This window comes from Agelaius phoeniceus, chromosome 3 (genome assembly GCF_051311805.1).
Source record: "Agelaius phoeniceus isolate bAgePho1 chromosome 3, bAgePho1.hap1, whole genome shotgun sequence".
Lineage (NCBI taxonomy): Eukaryota > Metazoa > Chordata > Aves > Passeriformes > Icteridae > Agelaius > Agelaius phoeniceus.
The window spans coordinates 76,815,808-76,842,083 of NC_135267.1; the positions used below are offsets into that span (position 1 = coordinate 76,815,808).

The window sequence follows — 26,276 nt, forward strand, 5'->3', positions numbered from 1 at the left end:
AAAAAGTAAAGTAGTCCCAGAACACTGTACTTAAGACAACAATGCTTTCCATTTAATTTTTGAGAACCATATCAGAAACAAAGAGTAAATGTTGAAAGATAATGTCTGGTACTACAGTTACTTTCATTTATTCAGTAGATCTCTAAACTGAATGGAAAGACAAAACCCACTTTATAAAATAATTCATGAAGGAAAGATAGAGCAGAGGAAGATAAATCAATAGACTTAGAAGATAGTTTATAATTCGTAGTACTCATTTAGCATTTCATAAACAGTGCCTTTCAGTTTTCAAATACCTGTAGAATATGAATCCATTCTACAGATAATGTTTTTTGAGCTCTGCAAATCAGCAGACTAATATATGGCTAAATATCCTTCAGCTTGAGGGCTGTAAAGCACAGTCTGGCCCTCTATTGCAATGCATTCCCTCAAATTGTCTCATGTTTGAAGGAAATGTTTCCATTTTGAATTTATGTAATTCCCAAGTCAACTCTGTGGAAATCTTGTTAATAGCTACAGCCTATTAACACAATTTAAATCAAATTTAAACTTTCAAAATAATCTGTGGACTAAGTCTATTGACTTAAAATTAGCACATGAGAATATACAAATATTCCAAGATGTGTACATCTGCTCAGAGTATTGTAAATGTTTCTTTACTACACTTTTAGGAATAAAGTCAAGCGGCATTTGTTTTTTTCTATTTGTGCAATGGGAATAATCAAAGCAAAACAACACATTGTGTTACGGAGAAAAAATTTTCAAGTCTCTATCTTGATTTTTAAATCCTAATGTAAACTGCTGACAGCTGGAAAAATATATTCTTTTGAAGCATTTCAACTCAGTTTGGGTTGGGTTTTTTCAGGCCACATATTTCAGCATATAAACATCGAAATCTAGGGTACTACCACATTTATTCAGAATTTTTTGAGAAGAACATAATTTTCATGAAATTTGAAAGAAACTTTTCAAACATTCTGACATTTTTTCATTTTTTTCATTGCATCATGAGTGCTAATAGGCAGCAATCAGGAGATACAACAGAAATAAATGATCATAGTAGACAGATAAATATTAAATAGAAAGTCTTAAGGAGATAGACAATGGACAGCTACACTGGATAACTATCTTTGCATATTTCACAAAAACATTATTTTTACTAACATTAAATTAATGTTATTAATTAATCCATTAATGTGCACTATTTTATGATATTGTAACATAAAAATGTGGCCTCTTTGTCCTAATATATTAAAGGCCTACATTATTTCTGAGTAGCTTTGGATCTCTCTTTGTAATGACCCTAATGGGAAATTTGTCATTGAGCTTAGTTTGCAGAAAGTGCAAAGCAGTAATTTGGCACCCTCAGATAGCAGATCTCCATTGCACCTCAAACACGATTAGCATGGAAGCACATGACACCCTGCAGGCTGGAGAGTATGTGCTCTACAGCCCAGTGTTTTCCCCCCTAGTCTGCAAAGATAAAATCAGTCTGAGAGGACAACTCAGAGTGCTTATCTTCTGTTTTAATGGGCAGTGACGAAGACTTCAGTGCCACATGGAGCCCTGGTGTCCTCGGCAGCATGACAAGCTGCATTGCTTACAAGGATCTGAAGAGCTTCACTATTTTTAGCTCTTGGAGAAAATTTCTGAAACTTTTGATACCTCTTAGACACCAACAGATGGATCACTTGTTGCCTCCAGCACATTTTCATGTTTCCACAGAAAGGTAGGCAAAGAGATTAGTTTTGCCTCATCTTCCTTCCTACCATGTAAATACAAAAACATTGTTAATTTTTTTCTACCAGTTAATAAAACTGGGACGTTGAACAAAGACCTTATTACAAAGACTGTAATTAATCTGTTTAAAACAGATGTTGTTTTGCTTGTGGAAGCAGATCTGCCCACATATTTCTTAAGTGCATTAATGTAGGATGGTTGTAAAGTACCCCCTGTAGTTCAGAACTACATAATAGTAATTAAAAATCACACTTTGTATTTATGAGTCATTCATCGGCAGAGAAAGAAGGGTCAGAATATGTTTCACAGTTTAACATACCGCTGAGAAAATACTGAACCAAGTCCTGACTCATCCCTTGAGGTTGCTTCCTCAGAAACTTCCTACTGCTTCCAAACACGAGTTGTTACCATTTCAAACTTCTCTATTTGGAGAAGCACGCCACAGACGCCTGTGTCAGCTCCTGGGCTTGCATCAGTCAGTAGACTCCTATTTAGAGTCTCCATCGCACTCCCGAAGACCTCTGTGCCGCGCAAATGCTCAGTGTGAAACCAACATAACTAAATCCTTGACTATGCTAAAGAAGAACCAACCAAAACAGCAGGACGAGCCAAAACACCCACATAAACTACTTCCCCCGCTCCTTTCTTGCCCCCGCTCGCAGTGCCCTGCTCCCACGGTACCCGGCTGGCCGCTGAGATGCTCCGGGGAGGCAGCGGGGGGGATACCGTGGGGCCGCTTTCCCCGAGAGTGTGCGCCCCCGGCCGCGGGCAGCCGTCGTGGTGAGCGGCGGTGCCGCCCCCTGCCGCCCTCCGGGGCGGGGCCTGGCGGGCCCGGGGAGAGGGGCGGGCAGCGCCGGGGCAGCGGGCCGAAGGTAACGCGGGCGGGGGGGTGCGCGTAGCGTGGCGAGGTCTGAACGCGAGGCAGTGGAGGTCGGATTTGAGGGTGTCCCTGCTCCGGCCTCTCTCGGCTCCCTCTTCCCGCCCCCTGCCCGCCGTGGGGCTGCGCTCCCGCAGTGGCAGCCGGGCAGGAGGGAGCTGCGGTTCGGCCCGCCCGAGGTGTTTCTGAGTAGGCTTTAATGCCTGGCAGAATGCTCTCTGCCACTGGGACCCTCAGCTGCGCGAACAGCTAAGGTGGGACTTGTAGGCCTGGCGCGGACTCAGCTTGTGTTTGCTTTTACTTCTTATGCTTTAAATTCCATGCGTAGCAAATCGAAAGTCAGCCAAATAAATGGCAGCATTTCCCAGGGGAGGGAAAGCTCTTAATATTATTTTTGGGGGTTTTTTTTACACTTTACACGGGCTCTGGCATCCTCCTGTGGCCTGGAGGCCTCCCGCTTCCGGTGCTTGGGAGATTTGCATTGCTTGCAGTTTGTGCAGACGCCTCTGTAATGATTGTTTATCTGGAGTTAAGGCTTTCTGCTGTCGCGGTGACATCGGTGCTGGAGCAGAGCCCTGTGCTGGTTGCCGTGCGAGGAGGGCGAGGAGTCGCCGTGCTCGGCGCTTCCCCGGGAAGCCGGCGGGGCTGAGCGCGGCCCCTGCTCCCTCCGGGTCACCCCGACACCGCTCAGAGAGAGCCCCCATCGCACTGAACGCTGTGAGAGGGACGCTGCTGAAATCGTGCCGTGCCGGTGGGCGTGAGTACTGCCTCTGAAAAGGCTTCGGAGTGCCTTTTGCAGTTACTCGGACCGGTACTTGGGCTTGGGATGCATGGCTAGCTGGGAGTGGACAGTGGAGGTAAAACTTACCGGAGCTAAGAGTGTTGTTTTAAGTTAAGTTAATGCTTCTGGCACACAGTGTCGTGACTTGGCTTGTCTAACTCGTTATGGCAGATGCAGCGCATGCTGATTTGTTAGGGATGCTACCAAAGCCTTGGGTGTTCATTTTTGTGGCTTTAGATACCAGGCTAACTGTCGTAGATCTTATCTCTGGACATTGTTGCCGGCATTTAGCTGTGTGCATGCTGTGTCATAACCATGGGCATCTCCCTTTGGTGCTTGAATGCTCTTCTGCAGCATCTTCTCTTCTGATTTTACATGCTGAACTAAACTGTAGAGCAGGAGATTTTATATTAATGAGAGGCTTGCTAGTCAAGCTAATTGTTAAAAGCAAAACAGAAATAAAATAAGGGAGTAAAATAAGTGGTGACTAATTGTTAGTGTCCAAAAGAAGCATGTGCTACATCATCACTCCCCTCAAGAAGATATATTTGAATTCAAACTATAGTGAATGTGTTAAAGGAGGATTTCCTCAATGTTTATTACAGGTTCTCTCTAGTGTTTGATAAGCCTGGGCAGGTAATTTTGAAAACAGCATGGAACAATGCTAATATTGTTAGTGAAATAGACCTTGCCTTGACTGGGTTACTAACACATAGAAACACACATAGAAACATACACAGAAACACGTGTTTTGCATTCCTTTTCTAGGTACAGTAAACCAAGAGTAATCCCAAAGCTGTTCTTGCCCTTTGGAATTTTAGCGATAATAAAAGTGGTTTGATAGCCTAGTGTCAAGTAATAATTTTATGTATGTGTGCAGGTTTCATTTTGAAGTTAAGTTTTCTACGTTATGAAATCTTTTGGAAGGTCTTGACTTTTTTTTGTAACTAACTTTCATATTACAAAATCCCTGTTTCATACTAGAGAAAAGTTGGTGTAAGATTTGTTAAATCTGTTCTTTATTGTATTTGTGAAATTAGTAATCTAGTGTATTTTTAGTAAACAGAAGCAGTTTTTATTAAAAGTGTATGTGCTCTATGCGTTTTAGTTGTTAATGCAGTTTTCATTTGGATGCGTCTGTTTCCTCAAATGCACATCATTCAGCTGCCTTTAAGGTGAAATTGATGCGTTTTTCACCTCCCACCATCAATGTCACAGACAAAAAGTCAGCTTGAATAAATCACTCAGTCTGTCTTGATAGTGTTGTGGGACCTGCAAGGTTGTCTTCTGAGCTAAATCCTTAGAGTTTATGTATTGTTTATGAGTGGAAAAAAGTGAAAGTTACAGATTGTGGGCTTTCAAACCTGCTTTGTTGCCCTATGTTCTGAGTTCAGAACAATATGTAGAATAAATCAGCACCTTCTGCTGCTCTGATGGCAGCATTTTTTTAAGCCCCCGCTCTGTTCCTGGTGGTTACTTGGTCAAACATAAGAATACAGTGAGAAAGCAAACAATTACCTTTATGCTTTTTTTGCTGCTTAGTCACTGAAAAAAAAAAAGCTTCTTTCTGTCTACAAACTTACATCAAAAGAAATGCTGTAACGCTTGCTGAGTTATTTTTCTTTCATAATCCACTTCCTTAAGATGTTTCTTCCACACCTTTGTAGAGTGCAGCTTTTTTTTGGTGATGTGTGATGTTACTGTCCTTTAAGAGGTACTTCCTGCTTTTTGTAGGTAGGGCAAAATTTTACATGAATCTTACACTTCTTATATCTCTCCAAATTTTGTCTTTATAGTTTTTCATGCAGAAAAGTAGTCTTGCTTGGTTGGTTTTCAGTTCAAAATAACAGAAGATGAAATCATTAAGCAGGTCTATAAGGCAGAATCTCACATCATTAATTCCTGTTGTTCAAATTAATGAGACTGGAGATCACTTAAGGTGCAGAACTCTTGGGGAAGTTGGCTATCCAGCACTTACTTACTTGTGACTTTTTTTATACACTGTATAATGATATCAATTTCTTTAATACAGCATATATGTCTTTCTTTGGCTAGCTTTTGCTGAAGATTAGTTCTGCATTATTGTTTGCTTTTCCATACAAGTAGCACTCTCCAAATGATCTTCTGAAATTATTATTAATTTTTTCTTATTTTACCTGGTGAAATTCCTTCCGGTGTTTTTAAGAAAGTAGATCGGAAAGATAACAGTTGGCAGCTAATATTTGTGATTATATCTTCTGTTAGGCCAAGTACCTTGATAATGTATCTATTACAAATTAGAGAGGCATTTATGTATGAAATAGAAGAATGTCTTAAAGATGTTAGCTTCCTCACAATTTAGCAATGTGATAAATTTAACTGGTTAACATTACAGTTGTTGCCCAAGCCCCTCGTGAGTTTTGAAATCCCCACACATTTTGCAAGCGGGGAAGCTCCCTCCTTTGTACTCAGCTCTGGCACAGTGTTTGCAGAACTGTGTAGTTCTGCAGGCTGGGTCCACAGCCACATAACAACTGTGGGAAAATGGGTTCTTCTTTATAATGAGCTGTGAATATGAATTATGCTGAGTTTTCTCAGTGTAATGGCTGAATCAGCCATGTCTTCGCTGGTGTCAAAACAGGCTTTACTTGACTGTGGTAAGAATGAATTTAAAAAAAACATCCATAGGAAAAAAAAATACGACTCATGTAGTGAGAGATCTTTGAAAGGTCACCTAGGTTACACACAGTGTCTTGTGGTGTAGGGTTGTCATTTTGAGAAGGTTGGGAAGTAGTTTTGGTGAGGCTTTAATAACTTGCATTGCATGTAAATATGTGCATGTACATCCCTTTCCAGAAGGTAGCATTTGAAATGCTGTGAAATGGCTGGTAGATCTGGGAGACAGTTGGGATTTTTGACCTGTGCCAAGTAGAAGTCCTTCTGTTTCTGAAGGTTGATTTGTTTTTTTTATCCCCTGACTTCCAAGGTCCATGAAGTATTAGGCAAATTGTGCATGGTTCCATAGAGGCTAACTCAGGTTTATAACAAGAACAGTAACTTCATGTGGTTTTCGCAGCATTTTAAAAAAATATTAGTTCAGTAGTCAACTGGCACTTAGACAGAATTTCTGCTTTGGAAATCATCCTTGGCTTCCTGTAAGTTTCTAATTTTGGCCTTGGCCAATCCAACACGAATATTCAATATTAAGTTCAAAGTGTCTTTAATGAATCGCTTTGGGCATTTGAGCTGACTGCAAGTAGAGTCTTCAATTACGGAAATATAGCTCCGTAGAAGATTTATATATTTCTGTTAATTGGAAGGTGTCTCTGTGGCAACTGTGTGCAAGTGAAGGAAAAAAAGGAAACAGTGATCTCATCCTTGATGGGATTAGTTTATGAAAATTACCATCCAAGCTGGGCAATCGGGCACAGCCCTGAAAGACATCCCCATTTACCCATGGTTGTAAATCTAAATTAGAGTTACGATTACCTGCTATTTCTGACATAGTAGGTTTCTTTTGCATTTTAATATTTAAGTGTGTTGGATAGGTAACAGATTTCTTCTTTCAACACCTTTTTACAGTATTTGGATAACAAAATGAAACCTGCCAAGCTGCACTATTGGATTTTGGGTTGGTTTTTCATGGCACTATGTTGTTGGTGTACTTCAGATACTTTTACTCAAAGGTAAGTTTTGCTTTTAAATGAAACATCTGACAACTCACTCTTAAGTGCAGATCAGGATGGTTTAAATTCTAATGTAAATTTGTTATTATGTACTATTTTTGATGTGTTAGTCTACCCTTAGGTGGTTTATAGTAAGGTGACTACATTAACAGGAGGAGCAAGGATCGTGCCTGAGGAAACCTTTAGATGTGTCAGCATGAAGGAAGAGGGGAAACTTAAATTCCATTTGTTGCACTTGAAACTTTTCTCATCTTGCTATACAGACATCATTTAGAGTTGTGATGTGGTAATGACAAAAACTGAAAATTATTTTGACACTCACAGCAAAAAATCTGGAGTCATCCCTGTGGCATGAACTGCACTAACTGTTGCATTGTTTACTCTTTTATTTATCTTTTATTTTCCTTGCTGTTTTCTCAATTCTGACAATATAAAATTTTTTGTATGGCATCCCAACTGAGGCTGTATCAGATTGCTGCACCACCTTTTGATGGTTGTTGCCCCTTGGCAAAATCTTGAGTTTCAATACAATGGGCCATTGGAGAAACCACACCCCAAGTCACATTTCTGTGGTCAGAGCTGAAATTCCAATTGCATTATGTGAGGAAATAAACTTTTCTGCTTCCTTTTAGTGTTTTGGCAGGACAATGGTTAGGGGTGCTCAGTTTAGTGCTGAAGTTTTCAGTGCCTACATTGCACTTGGTGGGTAGCTTAGACATTGTGCTGATGTTTCTTCAGTCCCCAGGATTTAGGCTCTAGCTTGGCCATCTTGGCAAAGAGTCAGCTCTAGAGGCACCTTCCTGAGCTGCACAGAGCATGATAACTCAGGTCCCAAGAAGGGGGAATATCTCTGCAGCTGCATAGGTATTGAAAATGGCTTTCCTTGGATTCCAGCTCTGCTTAATACGTACAGTTTTCTGATCCGTCTTTAGCCACAAAATGTGTTCTAGGAGAACTCTGGCATGATTGATATTGCAGAAGTTTAGCTGCTATTTCAAATACAGATGACAGATCAAATGAAATGTCTAATGAAAGATCATTTCTAAGCTAGGGCTTTTTAAAACCAAGGAAATAAATTGCTCTGCAATATAGGGCAATTCTTCTATTCAGGTTTCTACAGCAACAATAAAGACCCCTATAAAAGTGTTAATAGTCTTCATTGTGGCTATGCCTGGTAAATTCCATAGCTATTCTTCTAAATTGTATAGAAAACCATGGGTACATGTGAATGCTTAAGAGAAAATGTCGCCATTGCATAGTAGAAAAACTAGAGGAAAAAACTGACATGTGATATAACATGGAAGCATCCCTAGGCTGTCCTCAGATTGAGAAGAATTAGCTTGTTGTTTTATTCTTTTTTTTTTCTATTTTTTCTTTTGGTAATATATCCTCTTGCAAGAGCTAATGACTGACATGTGGCTGTTAGCTTCCAGAGAATAACAACTTATTTTGACAGTTCTACACATAATGTTGTCAGTTAAAATAATTTACAATTCTGTTTATTTTTTCCCATTTGCTGTTCTATTTAATTACTTTGTCTGGTTGCTTAATAACTAAATATATCTGCTGTAGTGTCTGATGCAACAGGTTTTTTATTTATATCTGCTTAACCAGAATAGGTCTGCTCCAAACTGTTGAAAAAGGCCTCTATAGAAATGATCTGATACAGGCTTCCAACACTTCTTGAACAAATTTTTGAGGGTTTTTTCCCCCCTCTGCATACTTAAGAAATGGAAAGCATATGGAGATAGGATGGCAGAAGGAGAATTTGTTTAACAATGGGGATATTAGCATGTTTCCCTCTATGTTGTTTCTCTCTGAATCATTAGTTTGGAGTGTGTGCCTGAAGGTGTTCTTTTTAAAATACTTGTAGAAAAATAAATTTGTCTGTCTCTCTCCAGTGACATCCACCCTCATGCCTGGAAAAAGCTGTATTTTGCTCATCATTGGCCAGTGACTGTATGTAAGGTGAGATTTTTGTGTTTCTCTTTTTATCCTAACAAAGGTAGCATTGGATAATAAATGTATGAAAACAGAGTGAATAAAGCCCATTAAGTCTTTAATCTTGGTTATGCCTTTATAAAGGCTTTTCCTGATCTTAAGGCAACTTCTGCTATTTCTCCTGCAATGCAGAGCAGCCATAACAGGAGAGATTTTGGTGAGTTACAGATAGAGTTGTCAGTGTAGGGTGTACTGTACACTAAGCCTGTTACAGGATTTGTGACATTTTATTAGTTATAAACTTAATCCTAGACTTTCATCAGACTCTGTAGGAAGACTTGCCTTGTTTGGCTGATGACAGTTCAGTATTTGAACTATCTGCTGCACAATAAGGCTTTTAGCATTGTAATTATGACTCTAGTATTTCTATGATGTCATCAAATACTGATTCAGTCAGGAAAGAGAGCTATAAAGATGTTGTGGCAGGTGTCTCTGAGTATTTCTGCATTTCTTGTTGTATTTGAGGTGTATGAACCCAACCTTCCAACACGGATCAGTCAAAGCACAGCTAAGAGGGGGGTACTGTTGCTATTAAGTATCTACTACCATCTGATAAGTAGAACACTTTTCCTATACTGAAAGTACTCGGAGGTCTCTTCCCATACAGTTAAGTAAAAAATATGATCATATTTACTGACACAAGGTAGAAGAACCTTGTGGATAATGCAATAGCTTCAGGTTCAGCCAAATGAATGTGGAGGGTAATATCATTAACAAAAGTCAGATGTGTGTGACTGAGACGACTGTCCTGGTTTTTGTTTGCCTGTTTTTCTGTGGAAATAAGGAAAGATTTGATGCAATTTCTGTCTGATTTTCTGTTGATTAAACATCGCTGTTACTGACTTGAAGCAGAGATGATAGTGTTGAAGAGTTTGTAGTGCCTAGCACGAGTCAATGCTCAAAGTCAGTAGCAGTGCAAACCCTTGCTTACATGAATGAGAGCAATTGGGGAAAAAAAAGAAAGACTAAGCAACACAAAATTAAAAAAATAAGCCCTACCAACCAGTTTTCCCACTGTGTATTTATGCTGGTTACTCATCTGAATTCCAGGGTGGAGTAATTGATAAATTGAAGAATAAGTTGCATAACCTGCTCGTGAAGTTGAAGTGAATAATTGAAGGTATTGCGCATCAGAAAATGTAGGCTTCCTTGCCCTTTGTTGATTTCTTATAATATGTTGTAGTAAGAAGTGGACAGAGGCATTCAAAGAAGTGCAGAAAAAGAGAGATCAAAATCATGTTAAGTAACTTTTTTTTTCTTAGTTTCCCATCATTGAGTCATATGACGAAACAAGATCTCAACTGTACTCCTATAACAGCTTTCTTGTTTTACATAAGAGGAATTCCTAAATTCTGGAATTAATTTAAGTATTTTTAAGTAGGTAGATTCTTCTGTGTGTTTGGTGTATTTATATATGATAACTGGTGTTTTTCAGGGTGTAAATATTTTTAGTGTTATTATTCAGTTTAAAACTCTTGACATGATTTTGAAAGGAAAAAGCTGTGAAAGAAACAGCAAAAGTCATTATGTCACTTATGGCAAAAACCTGTGAGATACTTTTTTTCTGAAAGTACTTCTTAGTTTATGTCTCCTGTATAAAGGAATCTTATTAGAGAATCTTTCATACACAGCGTGTTCTTAAGGTATGTGGATGAGCTCCTTCTTAACTCCTACCTGTTTTGGAGATCTGTGCTTGAAAAGTTTTTTAGGCTTTTGAAGGCCCAAAAAATTTAGAGGGCACAGATCAGCATGCCAGAAATTTGAGAGTACATCTCTCCCAGCTCTTCCTGCGCTTTAAAAAGTAACTGTTCAGCTGATGTTCTTTAATACTGAGTGTGATTGGCACAATTAAATTGGAAAGTGTTTTGTATTCATATCTCCAAACGATCTCATTAAAATAAAGTGATACCATGGCAGCAGTGATAACCCCAGGAGCTAATTACTGACTACTACAGTGAAAAGTGTGAAGGAGGAAGAGAGGTTTTCTTCCTTGTAATGTGATTAGAATTTCCAGTACCATATAATTGACCTAAGGTGGCTATGTCTTATGCAAAGATATCTAAGCTAGATTCATAGACCTCAAGTGACTATGAAATTCATGTTCCCTTAAAAAATTGTGCCTGTGGCTAATTCATGCCACACTTTTCAGTAACAAATGAGTGTGACTTAAGAGCATCTCAAGGCCAAGAAGAGGGACTTTCCTACTCCCTTTTTATAGAGTTGTGAAAACCTTTTATTCCAGAACTTACAAAGAGAACTATTATTTCAGCTCTGGCATCCTGGGGATTGCTAAAAGATGAATTTTTTAATGTGGTTCAGTTTTTTTGTGTGTGTGTGAAATGTGGAGAATCCAGTGCAAGTTTGTAAGTTCCTTCTCTGTTAGGAATGGGAAGTACAATAAAGAAATGGTACCTGCTGTCATCTGCCTTTTTCTTCACATATGTCCTCATTAAAGGAAAGAGTCAAAAAAAGGACAATGGAATAGAGTAATGAGCAGAACAGCCTGAATTCAAGTTTGAATGTTAAGCAACAGATGATTTTTTTAAAATTTTTATTTTTCAATATGAGATAAAAATTTTTCTTAAGTTCAGGCTTTGGCAATAATTTTATAGCAGAGGCTTAAGTGAAGAATAGAAATACTAGTTTTCCTTCTTTTTTTGGTAAAAACAGAAGTAGTCACATAATACAGAAAGAATTAAAGTGACTAAAGGAGGAAGGGGAGTAATTGCACAGTGTTTGAGGGGAAGAAGTTGAGGAGGTGAACTCTTTCCATAGTTCGAAAAGCAAGAATTTTTCTTTGCAGTTGCCATGTTTCATTGCAAAATAACATATAATTTATCTTCATTCAAGAGATGACTTACTTAAGCAAGGTGGTTGGAAGGGAGAACAGGAGTAAATATGTCACTTCCCAGAAGCTGATTTTTTATTTCAATTTAGTGTATCTGTATGCGTTCCAGTAGCACTACTCTCACATTTACCAGCTGCTGTACCAAGGGATTTGTAACTTGGGCAGCTCAACAGGTGACGCTTCTGGGACATGCCGATGGTATTTCATTTTTTGGCATTTCAGAGATGATAAAAGCTTCCATGCTTCTGGCACATGCTGTTTGGGCAATGACTTGCTGCTACAAATAGGCTAATCCCTCTGCTGAAGTGTTCCCTCTCAGCATGGTGGGTGCTCTACACCCTCACCAGCCCTTTCCTCAGTTTTATAGGTCATGTATGGTTCATTTGGATTGGTTTGATCAGATTGCTTTAAAACAGGAGAAAACAATGCTTCTTTTTCAATTGAATCTAGGTATGTAGGGCTTTCTGGGGTCCAGTGCTCACTTGAAAATAAATATTTGTACCTCTGTTTCTAGTCAGTCAGTCTCTAGAGATTGAATTTAATCTTCCAGCAATCAGTCTGTGATAAACAGGAAGGCTGACAAGAAGTGGTTTTGCACCAGCAAGCAGGGGTACCCAGCTTTGCAGACCAGCATTTGCATTTTTTATTATATTGATTTAAAATTAACATTGGAGCGATACTAAGGTTAGAGTGAAATAGGAGATTGAATGAAGCTGGCTAAAGCATGCAGAGTGTGAACTAATGTGTTGTAGGTTGCAGTGACCTCTCAGTTCTGCCAGGCCACAGGGTAACAGCAAGAGTCTGATGAAACAGATAGAAGAAATTGCTAGGAAGGTTAGTGCCATGATTTCAAATCTGAAATGCTCTGGGTGTTCCTTTAGCATGTCTGAGAACTGCAGTTAAAGGCTGAATAAAGGGCACAATTGCACTGTTCTTGTTGCCACCTCAGTTGAGCAAGCTGTTGACTATTAATTTGCTGTACTTTGGGCTAGATAGCCGAACCTCTCCAGGTCCCACAGAGCTTGTGTCACAACAGAGAAACACTGATAGGCGTTTTCAGTGTGTGTTTGTTCAAAATATTCCTTTCAGGAAAAAAAGCTTTTGCTGGGTGTAATTGCTTGTATTGTTGGTGGCAAGAGAGGAGAGGAAGGACATGGACACAGAACAAGAAAGTCTTGCACAAGTTGCAGATTTGGTGCCACTGGCCTGTGGCATGTGGAAGGCAATTAGTGAGATTACAGGCCTGTCTCTGCTTCTCTCTACACTCTGCTCTTGCTCTGGCATCACATAAAAGGCATTGTGGCATAATTGCAACAGAATGCAGAGCCAAAAAGGAAAGCTATTATTATGGGAAAAGAATGTCTGGGGAGGTTGTTAGTTAATGACAAAAAGTGTTTACTAAGAATAATAATCAGGGAAAATAGAGTAATGGTATTCTGTGATGTGTGACATGGATTTTTTTTTAGTTTGTTCTTTTCAGGCATATGTCTCTAATCTAAACAGTAATTAAAGTGTAGACTATTTCTCCTGTATCATCAACAGTTTTTATTGGAGACTATTTTTATGTTTTTGTAGGAAGGTATTTTGTCTTTCATTTTCTCTCCATTCCCTTGAACCTCAAGTCAAAATCATTAAAGCATAAGTCTGTTTTACTTAGAATAAGAAATATATTTAATCTCTTCTTTGCATTTTTCACTTTCAATACAATGATAAAACTAGTCCTGAATGCTTAAAGAGGGTTTTGTGCTTGTCCAATAATATAGTTTATTTTGAATGTTTTCACTTTAATGGCTCTGCACTCCTTGAAAAGATGTGGTTATGGGAAAAATACAGAGCTGCCACCTGGAGAACTATAAATGCAGATAAAGCTCTATTCATTCAGCATGGATCAGGCTACTTTCTGTTACCTCAGAACCTGTCCTTTTATCTTCTTTTTACCCTGTCTGTCCAGATTTTACTGATCTGCTTCAAAATTTTAATGCCAGTGGGTCCCTAAGTGGCATAATCCATGACAGCTTCAAGTAGCTGGAGTTCCCCAGTTCCTGGTTTGGCAAGGAAAAGTTAGCATGTCACAGTAGAACCTTGGGCCATCACTGTATGATGTTTTACTTTTGCCTGGATACATGCAGCAAATACTCAGTGTTTTTGTTTCCTACAGATGAATGCTAATGATTGTCATGACCCACCAAAGTACTGGACTATCCATGGATTATGGTATGATCAAAGAGTGGTTTTATTTCAGCCTGAAAAGGAAAAATCAAATTTTGTACCAGGATGTTTAGTGATTTGGTTTTGTTGGGTGGGGTTTTTTTGTGTTTTGTTGGGGTTTTTTGGTGTTTGTTTTTTTTTTTTTTTTTGGGTTGGTTTTTGTGGAGTTATTTTTGGAGATCTTAATCTGTCCTTATGATTGAAACAAAATTAAAACCTTACAGTTTGACATGAAACTGAAATTCACTTCTATATCTCATGACTTGTTGAAATCCTCTGGCCACATAAGCATTTTATTTACACACCTCCTCTTAAGATCAGAAATAGTCTCAAGCACAAAGGGAATTATTGTTTCTCTCCTTTTCTTTTGTCTGTCTGAGTAAAAAGAGTTTGTTAATATCTCATGACTGCTTGTGGCTTTAAGTATCTTATCTTGCCACACAAATATTGCAGAAGTGTAAGAAAAACGAATTTGCTTCAAAAGAATCACCTCACTGGAATTGATGCCAATGGCAGCAATCCAAAAATTTTTCAGACAAATACAGGTTAAAATCGGTACAGGAGTTTAAGCTGTGCCTCTTGGAAAAGTGAACATCATTATGTATTGATTCCCTGCGAGTATCTTGGTGACACTTGCATGAACATCAGATGGGACAGCAATTCAGGAGGTCATGTCAGTAGTGACACCAGTGACATCATGTGCAAGACCTTTCCAAGTCATTGGCACACCCAAATGACTTTTACATAGAATGAAAGGGACCAAAGGGCCAAACAAAGAAATCACAACAAAAGCTTTTGGCCGTCTTCTGAATCTTCATGAAAAATCTTTTGGCCATAATTAATGTCTTGAAGGTTTTACTTCTAAACCACTGTAGGTTCTTATGGTTTACTTGCATTTTTAAGTAAGATCTCCAGCTATAATCCTGCATACTTAAAATTCAGGATAATGATATGTTAGTTACCAGTAGTGAGTTAAGAGACATCTTTTTTCAATTTTATTTTGCTTCCCTAGGCCTGACAGAGCTGAAGACTGTAACAGAACATGGCATTTCAATGTCACTGAGATCAAGGTATTTAAAACAAAAACAGACATACCAGGCAGAGCTAAGTGCAATTACTTTTGCACATCCTATATACAAAATCTGCAGTTCATAATATCATTCCTAATGCTTACTGAGGGGTGTGGTTTGTTAAGGACTCCTGAAATTCTTTTAGAGCTTCTGGTACTATTTGAAGCTGCTGTCTTTGTGATCGTTAGCATCTGTACCTACTTGATTTTGTGAACATGCAGTTTGGCTCATTCAGCCACATCCTCCTTAATAAAATCTAGAGGTCCATCACCACATAGGTGATGGATCTGCACTGACAAAAAGCACCTGTGAAAAGAAAGAGATTCAGTCTCTTTCTTTTCAGTCTTCACATTTTCTACTGCAAAATCAAAATAAAGAAACAAAGAGCTCAGAATACTGCTTTCTGTGTGTTTTCTCCTAGGCCATTAGTCCTCTTATTGTTCTTTTTCTCCTTAAAAAAGAACCCAGTGTATTTAATTCAACAAAATTCATTTAGGTTTTGTAAACGCATATAGGGATAGGGGACTTGAGCCTGACAAATATGAAACACTGCATGATTGTACAACTTCTCTGTTGGCAGGGACAGTTGAAGGAAAGTCTTGCTTTGAGGCAGTGTGTCAGTAGTGGTATGTTCAGATATGTAGGTAGGTGTACCTGTTACCTCCAACGACAGCATTTTCAGAATATGGGAAAAAAAGATCTTTTATTTTTCTTCAAATAAATGTTTCAGTCATGGACACTGAAAGATGAGGCTTCAGTTGTAAAAAATTTATCAATATATGTAGATTGTATAAGAAACAGCTTTTCAATGCTGTAGGTGCATTTATTAATTGTGGTATTTTTAGGATCTTTTGTCAGACATGAGACTCTACTGGCCTGATGTGCTTCATTCATCTGCGAATCGCACCCAGTTCTGGTGAGTACAAAAAAGCCCTAAAAAGCATTTTGGATATTATTTTATAAAAATCTGTCTGAGTAGTTCTTCAGGTGCATTAGAGGAGGTGTCCAGGTGGCCACTGAAGCAGTGTGTCTTGCCAGTCTCATTTATAGTATAGATCTGTTCTCATAAAATACAACTGTTGAAGACAGGGCTATAGCAGAAGTTTTAGAGAAATGAAACTTAGTGAGAAAATGTTTTCTCCCTTTATCCCCAGGGAGAAGAAACAGCTGCTGTTGATACATAAAATCTAAGTAGCAGTAGCACTCTTGGGATATCACAGGTAGCTGCAAGAGCAGCTTCCAGATCTCTTTCCCTAGCTAGTTTCACTGTATTGCTGGTCTTGAGACAGCATTTGTTTTGGGCTTCCTCATAGAAGAGAAAATAGAGAAATAGAATGCACTGTGCCATGGTAGCCACTTCCCTGTTCAGTGAAGTTACTGACAGCTGCTCTGTGCTACCACCAAGCTCATGGGTGCAAGAGGTGCAGAAGGATGGAGGCCTTGATGAACACCTGTAGCTGTAGTCAGTATCTTTTTTTTTTCCTTTGAAATGTCTGTGCTCAAAATAGTGTGACATTGTGAAGAGTATAATATTAAAGTCTTGGTAAATATTTTGTGGAAACTAAAGTCTCTATCCATTCTGGAAGCTCACAGGATTGATTAAAACACTTGGGCCTGGTGCATTCTTGGCTTGCTGCAGATGATGGTTCACAGGCACTGTCAGTGCAGACTTCCCCAAACCACTCCAATAGCAGTTCCATGGTAGCAATAAAAGGCTTCTTGAATGCCAACAGGTCTTTGGCCCTCTGTTTTTTGCTTTCTTTATAGAAAGAGCAGGACATTTCCATATAAGTACTACTGAATGCCTTCAAAAGACAGGTACATCACCATTAGTTTTACATACATGCCTGTATACACTCCCTGAACTGAAATTGTCATCCTTGTCATCCATGCAAAGCCTTGCCTCTAGCTTGCTGCTGTTTTAGTAGCCCTTTGGATCTGATTATTATCTGCTTCTGATCCAACCTAACTATATTTCTTGCTAAGTTTACCTCTAAAAGAGCTTCTGTTTACTTTAAAACTGTGATGTCTTTTCTCATTAGTAATTTAAAATCCCTTATGGAGAAATCTGCCCATGGAAACTGGATTCTTCTAGGCAATAAACAATTCATTTGACATGCAGTTGTGTTGAATGTTACAGCCAAGATGAGAACTCTCTACAAGGCTAAATTTGGGAAGATACAGTGAAAATCTTACAGTAAAGCGTCTTCTCCCTTGCCTCAAATCTCCTGACACCACAGTTGCTGTATTAATTTTCTGTTGAGAAGTAGTACACTATTTCTCTAGATCCAAACATAATTTCTTTTAAGGTGTTTTAATTCCTTAAGAAAAATCAGAAGTTTTTAGTATAAATGGACAATTCCAAGGTAGGCTTTCAAGTGAATAATGGTTGTCCTTGTCTGCTTTTTGATGATGTACTTAAGGCATCATCAGGTCACAGGATGCTGTGATGATGGCAGGAGTATGTGATTAGGTAATCTTTGTGTACATATGCTGAACTGATACCTATATAGTACAAGTGGATTGTGAAAATTTGAAAATAATTTTAAAAAAAGACATTCACAGGCAGTGTCACTAAAGGTTATGCTGCTTAGTCTTTCAAAGGACTTTAGAATTGATAAAAACATTTTTGTCTTTTTCCCAATTTTTGTCCTGTTTGAGTTTGTCTGCTGTACACTGCAAGAATTTCTTTTGCTCTCTATTCCTTGCTCTTAGGAGAAAGGATAGTGGATTAGAAGCAAGACTTGAGAGGAGACCTATGAAAATTCTGCCACAGGCTAGCATAAAAGCTGATGCTAAAATCTAGCAACTTGTGCAATTTCACTGTTTCACCCAAAATAAGCCTTAATCCTTTGAGTTTAGAAAAAAAAATTAGTGCTTTGAAAGTGCATTTAACACAAAAGGTTCCACTAAAACTTACAAAAAGCATAGAGGTAGTAATTTTCTAGGCAAATTCTGTGCATTATGACCTCCAAACATCTTTGTGTAAATCCACTGATAGGGCATTGTATCATAAGAGCATTATATGTATTTGCTTCATGAATATATAGATGTTGCTGTAATTGAAGTAGTGGGAGTGATCTTGTTTGGGTTTACTTTTTACATGTGTGATAAATTTGAATGCAGTATCCTACTCCACATGTGTAGCCTTTTGGATACATGATTTAAGTACAATGGCTTGTACAGCGCATATATCTACAAACAATGTGTTCTAAAACTTGCATTTTGCTTTTCTCCTATAGGAAACATGAGTGGGACAAACATGGCACTTGTGCAGCCACACTTGAGGTCCTTAATTCTCAGAAAAAATACTTTGGTAAAGCCATAGAACTCTACCAGCATGTTGATCTCAATGGGTATGTAAATGAACTCAACGATCTGGCTTTTATTTCAAACAGTTCCTAAAGATTTCAGATCTAGCCTCAAATGAAAGTCTAAAAATCTGATGGCAGAGAGGAAATGAGAATTAGCATAAATTATTTTTAGTACTGAAGTTCAGAGGAAGAGTTGTTACCCTGAGAAGCAGTCTCTGGTCACTTCAGTGAGATAAGCCAGCATCATTCTTAGCATCCTTCTAGACAGCATGAACCAGTAAATTTTTGAGCAGCTTTACAGGCTGTATCTTGATACCAAAAGCTATGGTACCTCAAGTTCTAAATCAAGTGACAAACCCCCCAAACTTCTGAATCATGCTGAGCCCCAAACACTTGTTTTTAAGACAGTGCTCTGCTCAGGGGAAAGGACAAGGTGCAGGCAAAATCATGCAGGACATCCTGGGAAAAGGCTGAGAGGCAACTGCAAGAGAGGAGGTTGTGAAGGGTTCAGTTGCTGCAGGCAGTCCTCTGCTGTTCTTTGTGACAGCCCTGATGTGACACCCTTGCTTTGACCTAGAGGCTGATTTCTCCTTATTGTTCCAAAGCACTGGCCATTCCAGATTCAAAGTCTTAAGGAGACTGTTGTGGCTTGTCCAAGTGCTGTATGCATGTGTTCTGGCTGCAGTTGAATGCCAGAAGGTTAGAGTCCTTTCCTGATCAGTGCTTCCTATGGGTGAGAGGATGTTTGACTTAGATTTGTTGACCATGAGGGGACAGTATCTGAGAGAGGAAATAGTTTCATACAAAGAAATATACCTTTAAAAAACTCAAGAAAACAACCCCAAAGAAACCCCAAACCAGCTCATCCTGTTTATGCTCTGCCAGTATCCTTTTCACAAAGAAAATAAGCCTTTCTTCCCTCCCATCTTGGTTTAGAAGATATCTTTTAAAACTGTTCTAAAAGGGTTTTCAGTGTTTGAGCATGTCATATGTAATGTTAAAATTAATTATGTCTAAGTTAATTGCCTAAGTAGCTGTGATGGCGTGACTAAAACATTTACAGATGGCACAGTGACCGATGATGTGACTCTGTATCAGCATGTGCAACACTGCAAAAGAATTGAGACTGAAGCATGTTGAATTAATTGCTCAAAGCTTATTATCTATTGTGAAAATAAGTATAATTAATTTTATCTTCACTGAAGAGAAAAAAGACTGAAAATGTTCTCATTTTATATCATTTCTACTTGAAAAACAAAAAACATCAGTGTTTAAAAAAATCGTTTCCACAATTCAAATTATTAAAAAGAGGACATCATGCAGCCTTCTGTAAGAATTAACAGAAGATCATCTATTTTATTGGTCTCCTTATATCCAGTGTAAAATGACAGTGAAAAACTGCTTGTCCTTTAGTCAGCTGGATAAAATCTTCCTTGTGCCAAAACCGATCTTGGAAGGGAAGGGTTGAGCATTATCAGCATTTATGGATTAAATCCTGCAACATACTGACTATTTCCCCTTCTTACAGAAGAAGCTGTAGGGACTCACAGACTCATCATGGGTTAGGTCATGAGTCTTGTCAGCTTGTCAGGAAATGTGAACTCCTCTCAGGACTGAGCCTAAAGGAAGGAGTACACAGGCTACAGGTTCTTGAGCACTACCTCATTTCTCATGTGACCAGCTTTTCCTCTTCAAAAACATATTTATTAGGAACAGTTTCTCCCTGACAGTAACAGTGATTCTGATTGACATGCTGTATCCCTGTCACAGTGTGCTGTGTGTCTCCCACCACAGGAAGCCCATCCTGTGTTTGAATGTGAGGGTGCCTGGAACACCCTCACAAGTCTGCTCCTGTGCCCTCTGCAGTGGCAGGAGCGCAGGGGAGTGACTCAAGGCAGGGGAAAGGAAGCATTTAAACTGCATTCTCTACCTGGCACTGAACAGAGCACTCTGAAACTCCCTTTCCTCTAGCTGTGTCTGAAGACTGAGCTATCCTAGTTCCTCATGTTAAGGTGTGGGAAAGTGTTCTTTCTGACCCTTCCAAGTTGGATGGGAAGTGTTCTTTCAGAAAACAGCTGGCAAAGAATGAAAGACAAGTTGTCCTTGCTCCCGTCACCATAATGCTTGACAGGTTCTTAAGATCTATTTTACCTAATGGTTATGAAGGTGTGTTTGCATAGAGAAAACATGGAAAAATGTTTTATCTTTGTTTCAGTTGTCTCTTGAAAGTTGGGATAAAGCCGAGCAGTTCATATTACAAGGTAAGAGTCAGTCTTTAATAAAACAAAATCATGTGCATAGACTTTTTTTTCAGTAGGAGTCAACTAGTTCATGTAGAACAGATGATCTTTTGAAATTTTATAGTTCTTTAAGGTTGTGCTTTTTATAAAAGTTTTGAGAGCTTAACCAGTGTGGGAGCTGTTGGAAGATGTGCTTGTGACCTATTCATCTCTATAAGCTTTTTGATTTTTCAGATGACTGCTATTAAGGAAGCTCTTACAAGATTTTATGGTGTAACACCAAAGATCCAATGCCTTCCTCCAGAAGAGGTAAAAACTCCCCTAACTTCCCAAAATGGAAAAAAAAAAACAAACAAAAAAAGAAAAATTTTTAAGGAGCGCTTTCTATCAGAAATATAGCAAAAATAGAGTGAAAAAATTTTTGGTATGGTAAAACTTAGGTCTAGGTGTTCTTTGTGTATACAACTGTTTGCATATAGGTATTGTTTGATTCTTGGCCTTGGGTTTTAAAGGTCTCTTTGTCTTAAAAGATTTAAACCTGCATCTCTTGCATGTATGCTGTAACCACCCTGCTGGAGGTATTGCTGTAGCTGGACACTTTCCACCATGCCTGCTAAAGTTCAACTGCTGCATGGCAGATTGCTAAAACCAACAAGAGTGAGCTGAATGGAGACTGTGAATATCAGCCTTGGTGAGGGTGCTGCTGTTAGAATCCTTCTGAAATAAAGCAACTCAGAAGCTTGTCTCTGAGATTGTTCCAGAGAGCCCATACCTAAAGAGGTCACTGTAGTCTTTCCTTTTGAACGAAGCATGTCTCAAATTTCCATGTTGTTTTATTTTTCCTTGCCAGTAATTGTGCTGTGCATCATGATGCAGTAGAGAAGGTGCTACACAGAGACCGCGTTTTGTAAAGCATAGGTCACCATATCTGAACCAAAAGTGCCTTTGAAGGAACAAAATAGTGTTCTGAACAATTACACGTGTAGGTTTTAGAGCTCTTTCTTTCCTTTTTTTCAGCTAGGTTACTCTGCTCTTACAGAAAAATAAAGCAAGAAACAAAACCCACAAAGTTAGCTTTCACTCTTATAAGTGGCTCCTTCTTATCTCAGCTTGTTCAAGGTGATTTACTACAGAACTCTTGGCAGAGTTACTGCCCATACGCAGGCAACAATTTATGAAATACTGCTAAGATACAGTTGCTCTTGGAGTGTGTTGTCAACTCCTGCTTTAGTAATGCTCTGAGGTTTTTCTACTCATGTTTTTTAACATGAAAAAAAAAACTATACCTTACAATATTTTTAACATGTGTTTATAAGTTACTTTAAGGAACAAAGGAATTTTAGTTGAATGTGGGTTGTATACTCCGCCACCTTTTGGCATGAAAGAAATACAGAGCTAACACAAACCCCAGTTTCTAGATCCGTTCACTCTAGTTCTGCCATTGCTTTTAGTATAGTACACTTGAGATACTGTTCCAATTGCATGAAAGTAATGTACAGCTTGGGTCTCCTGCACTTACCTGCTGAAGGAATTGGGTAATAGAAATGAAAAGGTACATATCAGGTATTTGAAGATAGGCTTTTTTCAGAGTTCTGAACTTGTCCATGCCTGAAGTGCATGGTGGAGGTACTTCGATGTTTGAAATGGATTAGACACATTCTCTGTTCTTAGGTTTCTTAAAAAACACCCCAAAATAAACAACCCCCCCAAGAACACAAATTCAAAACAAACAAAAAACCCTCTCACCTCAGTTACTTTTATCTTCTATGTATCTTTTTGTCCTGCTTAATTGTTTCAAAACCATTTTTTTCTGCATTTTGTTAGACCTGAGCGTTGGGGGGGATTTTCCTGTAATCTTTTTGCCACATGGAAGGTCTCTGTGCCTACCTGCTTTATTGGTAGTCAGCATTTTTCTTCCTGGCCTGTTCTGTAGTCCAAAAATGACACCTCTGCTCCTTCTGTCAGCTTGCTTCTGTATTCTTTTGTGTAAAAGCTATTATAAAATTTAGTTTCTCTTCTCATGCATGGAGAATTTTATTTTCCCTCAATTCCTGACCTGCTATGAAGAATTGGTGAGAAGTGTCTTTCTGGTCACATGTGCCCTTGAATATTCACAGAGTTCAGCCAGAGCTCATAATTGTGCAGATGAGTAAAGACCAGGATAATGTGTCACAGCATTTCACAATGAGGCTTACTAGTTAGACAAGTTCCAGATTGGTACTGAGTTACAGTATATACTATAAGCTGTTCAGAGTGCATGCCTCTTGTACTTTTCTTTGCATTTTCATCTGGTAAGTATACAAAAAAATCACTACTGTATTGTATAGATAGGGCAATGTAGCTGAAGAATTGATTTCTTTTCTCCTTCCCATGAGGCTGATCTTACCCTTTATGTTTCTAGGGTGAAGAAGCACAAACAATTGGCCAGATTGAATTCTGCTTCACCAAAGAACTGCAACTGGTGAACTGCACAGCGCGGGAGGGTGGATCCAATGCAGTGCAGGCTCACTTGAAGCTCGGAACTTCGGAGCTGTCGGTCTGCAATGATACTCTCCCAACCTATTATCCTTCAGAGGTCCAAAATCACAAATGAAGCCATAGGAGTTTGAAAAACTTTTTCAACAGCAACAAAACCCACAGTCATGTAATATTATGAGCCCCTGTCCACATCACAGACCTATAGTGAAGATTTCTGCTAGAAAAGAGAGTTATTTTGCTATTAAAGAAGAGTGGTCCACATTATGAGATCAGCATCTGATCTTACAGCATGGTCTGGATTTTTTGGCTTGCTTATGGTTTGAATCAATGTTCAAAAGAGAACTGTGACTTCTCAGTTTGTCATGCAGTTGTCTGCCACTTTGTCTGCTTTTTGGTTTTTACCAGTGAGTCAGGGAACTTAATTCTTTGTATTGAAAGGATGATTGTCTCTCTGAGATGAGGTGACAGTTTCTTGAGAGGGAAATATTGTACTCTTGAAACCTGTCTGGATTCCCAGATGTAATAGCCACTGCCTTGCATAATTGCTCTCCAGAAGTACAGAACAGAGATCATATCCTCTGAGGTGTTGAACCTTTGTTCACTGAGAGATCACAGTGGACCAAAGACAACTTTTGCATAACTTCTTAGTGAAGTAATAATGTTCTCCAAGTTTGGGCTTTTCTACTTTGAAGATCTCAGGGAAACTGTATTTGTAGCCTTACCTGTTCTTTGATTATTTTCATGACAATAACTCTATACAGACTTGGGGAACAACCAATTCTACAACTTATATGTTAGTACAGGAGAATGGTAGGCCCTAGAAATATGTTGTTACTAATTTTGTGTTTGAGCATTCAGCATTACTACTTGTGAGTGCCTGCACTTGTATATAAACAAGATTTTCACATCATCACTTTGTTCCAAGAAACATCTTGTTATAGGTGAAACAATAAATACTGCCAGATTTTCAGTAAAAAGTACAGATATTGGCAAAAGTGCATCTCTACCCCATAACAATGACTAACATGACACGAAGATGGATGTTTCTAAAGAGAACCAAATTTTGATGGCGTCTTCCCAGTGCTGTGTTGATCCGTGTGTCTCAAAGACAATTATGGCTCAAGGAACCATCTGTTTGTTAGAATAATGTTACTGTGAAAACATGAAATGCAGTATTAGAAACAAATTTGTTATTTTGAGGGGGTTAGAAACCATTTACTCTCATTTTTGACTGTCCCTATTTCTCTACCACCTTTCATTTAATGCTCTGTTAACTTTCCATTCCAGAATGCTCTCAGTTTCTTTGGCCTTTCTTGAAACTTAGATATTTATTTTAAGAGCCAAGAAATTATTATGGTCTGTCAAACACGTGAATGTTGGGTTTGCCTGTTTTTCTGCAGTTGCTTGAATCCCTCAGTCCTGTTTCTCAGGCAAAGGTAAAGCTGACTCTTGCCAAAAGGAGTCAGCAGATACGCACATGAATAACAAATGACCAAACTCTGCAGCAGAGTAGATAGAATGGATTCCATGAATTTTTCAGCCTCATTTTCAAATGCAAGAAATGTGAAGGAGCTGATAAGTCTTAAAACTTTGAGGAGAAAATAACATAGTCCAAAATGAGTGAGGGAGACAACATGCCAGCAACTGAGTAAAAATTGACTGAGAAAAAGTAAAAGCTTGGGTAAACAACCTCACATACTCTGAAGTCCCATTTAAAGGGACATACCTGAAGTACAGTGTTTGCCTTAAAAAACCTGCACCCACGTACTTTTTATTACAGATTAAATAATTAAATTTTTTATGGTGAACTTCTGAGTAGCACTAAAACACTGTGTATATAATTACTCATGCTTGGGTTTTGGCAAATCCATCTGGGAAGATACAAATGTCTTTTTAAAGCTACCTACTGATTTTTGTAGAGAGATGTGCCAAGACATTATGAAGTTTTAAGTGATATATTTAAGGGATGCTTTAAGGTCTGTATCTGGGCAGCCAGGAGAGCAGATGAATGAATGTTACCACTACTTCAGACCAAAGACCATGTCCAGCCCTTTGTGTTCTTTCTAGCAATGGCTTACAGCCAGGTGTGAGCCTTGTCAGTTGCTTTCCAACAGAATGTGTATAATTTCAAGAGTTGGATTAAGGCAGTTTAAATAAAAGAAGTAAACAAAGGTATATGGGGAGCCATAAAATTCACTTCAGTTCTGAAAAGTGTCACTCACTTCCTTGTGCAATATAAATTCTGTCAACCTTGAAAATTCAGCACAGCATGGGGATGATGGGTTCTGTATTCTTTTCTGCATCATTGAATAAATTAACTAAATTCCAGCAGAGATGTTGTGTGCTGTCTCAGTGGTTTAAAACACTACTCAACTCCACAAAGGGACTTAGCTTGTTTATACCCTTAGCCTGTGTGCTCTCTCATGAAAAATGCTTAAGCATCCCTTGGCATGTAGGTTAGAGTGTGGGTGTGTATCCCTTTTCCAAGGACAGCCCCTCTTCCTGGGCCATGGGCAGGTTCTTTTCTCTCTGTTGTTTTTTTCTCTCTCTCTTTGTGGCCTGCACCGAGCCTTTCTCAGCTGCACAGGAGCCCAGTTTGAGCCAAGTTTATGGTGGGGCGGAATAGGAGATTGGGAAATACAGCTTCTGCTCAGCTTCCTGAGGTACATACATCTTGTGCTGGGGCACATCTGTCTCTCCCTACCAGCAGACAGCTGATCTGCCACTGCCAGCCTGAACAGGAGATGGGAGAAGCAGAGAGGACCTGTCCCCATCACTCTTGTTCTTAGCGGGGACAGCAGCTGGCAGAAGTTGCCCAAGGGCTGGGCAAAGCTACCTCTGCAGGCTGGAATGGAGGTGGCACAGGCCTCTGGCTGAGTCCCTTCTCTGCACCCTTGGTGGCTGGAGAGGGCTGGGCTGTGCTACTGCCCCAGCTGCTGCTGACTGGAGGGAGGAGTGGGGGCAGGACTGCAATGTTTACACAGCTTGTCAATATACTGCAAATTAAGTCCCACCAAGGGAGACAGGCTAGGTATTTCCAGCTGGGGGGTTGGG

At 39.1% G+C, this 26,276-nt stretch overlaps 1 protein-coding gene across 4 annotated transcripts; it reads left to right on the top strand.

Moving 5' to 3' along the window:
* Positions 1-2,297: 2,297 nt before the first annotated feature.
* RNASET2 (ribonuclease T2) lies at positions 2,298-25,555 on the top strand. Of its 4 annotated transcripts, XM_054629266.2 has the most exons (11): positions 2,627-2,871; positions 3,152-3,474; positions 6,960-7,063; positions 8,965-9,031; positions 14,071-14,126; positions 15,133-15,190; positions 16,036-16,106; positions 18,433-18,546; positions 20,720-20,765; positions 20,979-21,053; positions 23,146-25,555. In XM_054629266.2, the coding sequence occupies exons 2-11, from the start codon at positions 3,448-3,450 to the stop codon at positions 23,335-23,337; spliced, it is 810 nt and encodes a 269-aa protein (XP_054485241.2). In that variant the 5' UTR covers positions 2,627-2,871; positions 3,152-3,447; the 3' UTR covers positions 23,338-25,555. The 4 variants fall into 4 exon arrangements, with proteins under 4 accessions (XP_054485245.2, XP_054485241.2, XP_077031764.1 ...); XM_054629270.2 differs by lacking the exons at positions 2,627-2,871; positions 3,152-3,474 and adding an exon at positions 2,298-2,612; XM_077175649.1 differs by having other exon boundaries at positions 2,628-3,374.
* Positions 25,556-26,276: the final 721 nt, after the last annotated feature.

Bases quoted from the DNA above. Each gene is read 5' to 3' on its own strand.
- RNASET2 (XM_054629270.2), top strand. From the start codon at position 2,313: ATGCTAAAGAAGAACCAACCAAAACAGCAGGACGAGCCAAAACACCCA. The intron at 18,547-20,719 runs GTATGTAAATGA...TCTTTGTTTCAG, and splicing joins CAGCATGTTGATCTCAATGG to TTGTCTCTTGAAAGTTGGGA. The intron at 20,766-20,978 runs GTAAGAGTCAGT...TTGATTTTTCAG, and splicing joins CGAGCAGTTCATATTACAAG to ATGACTGCTATTAAGGAAGC.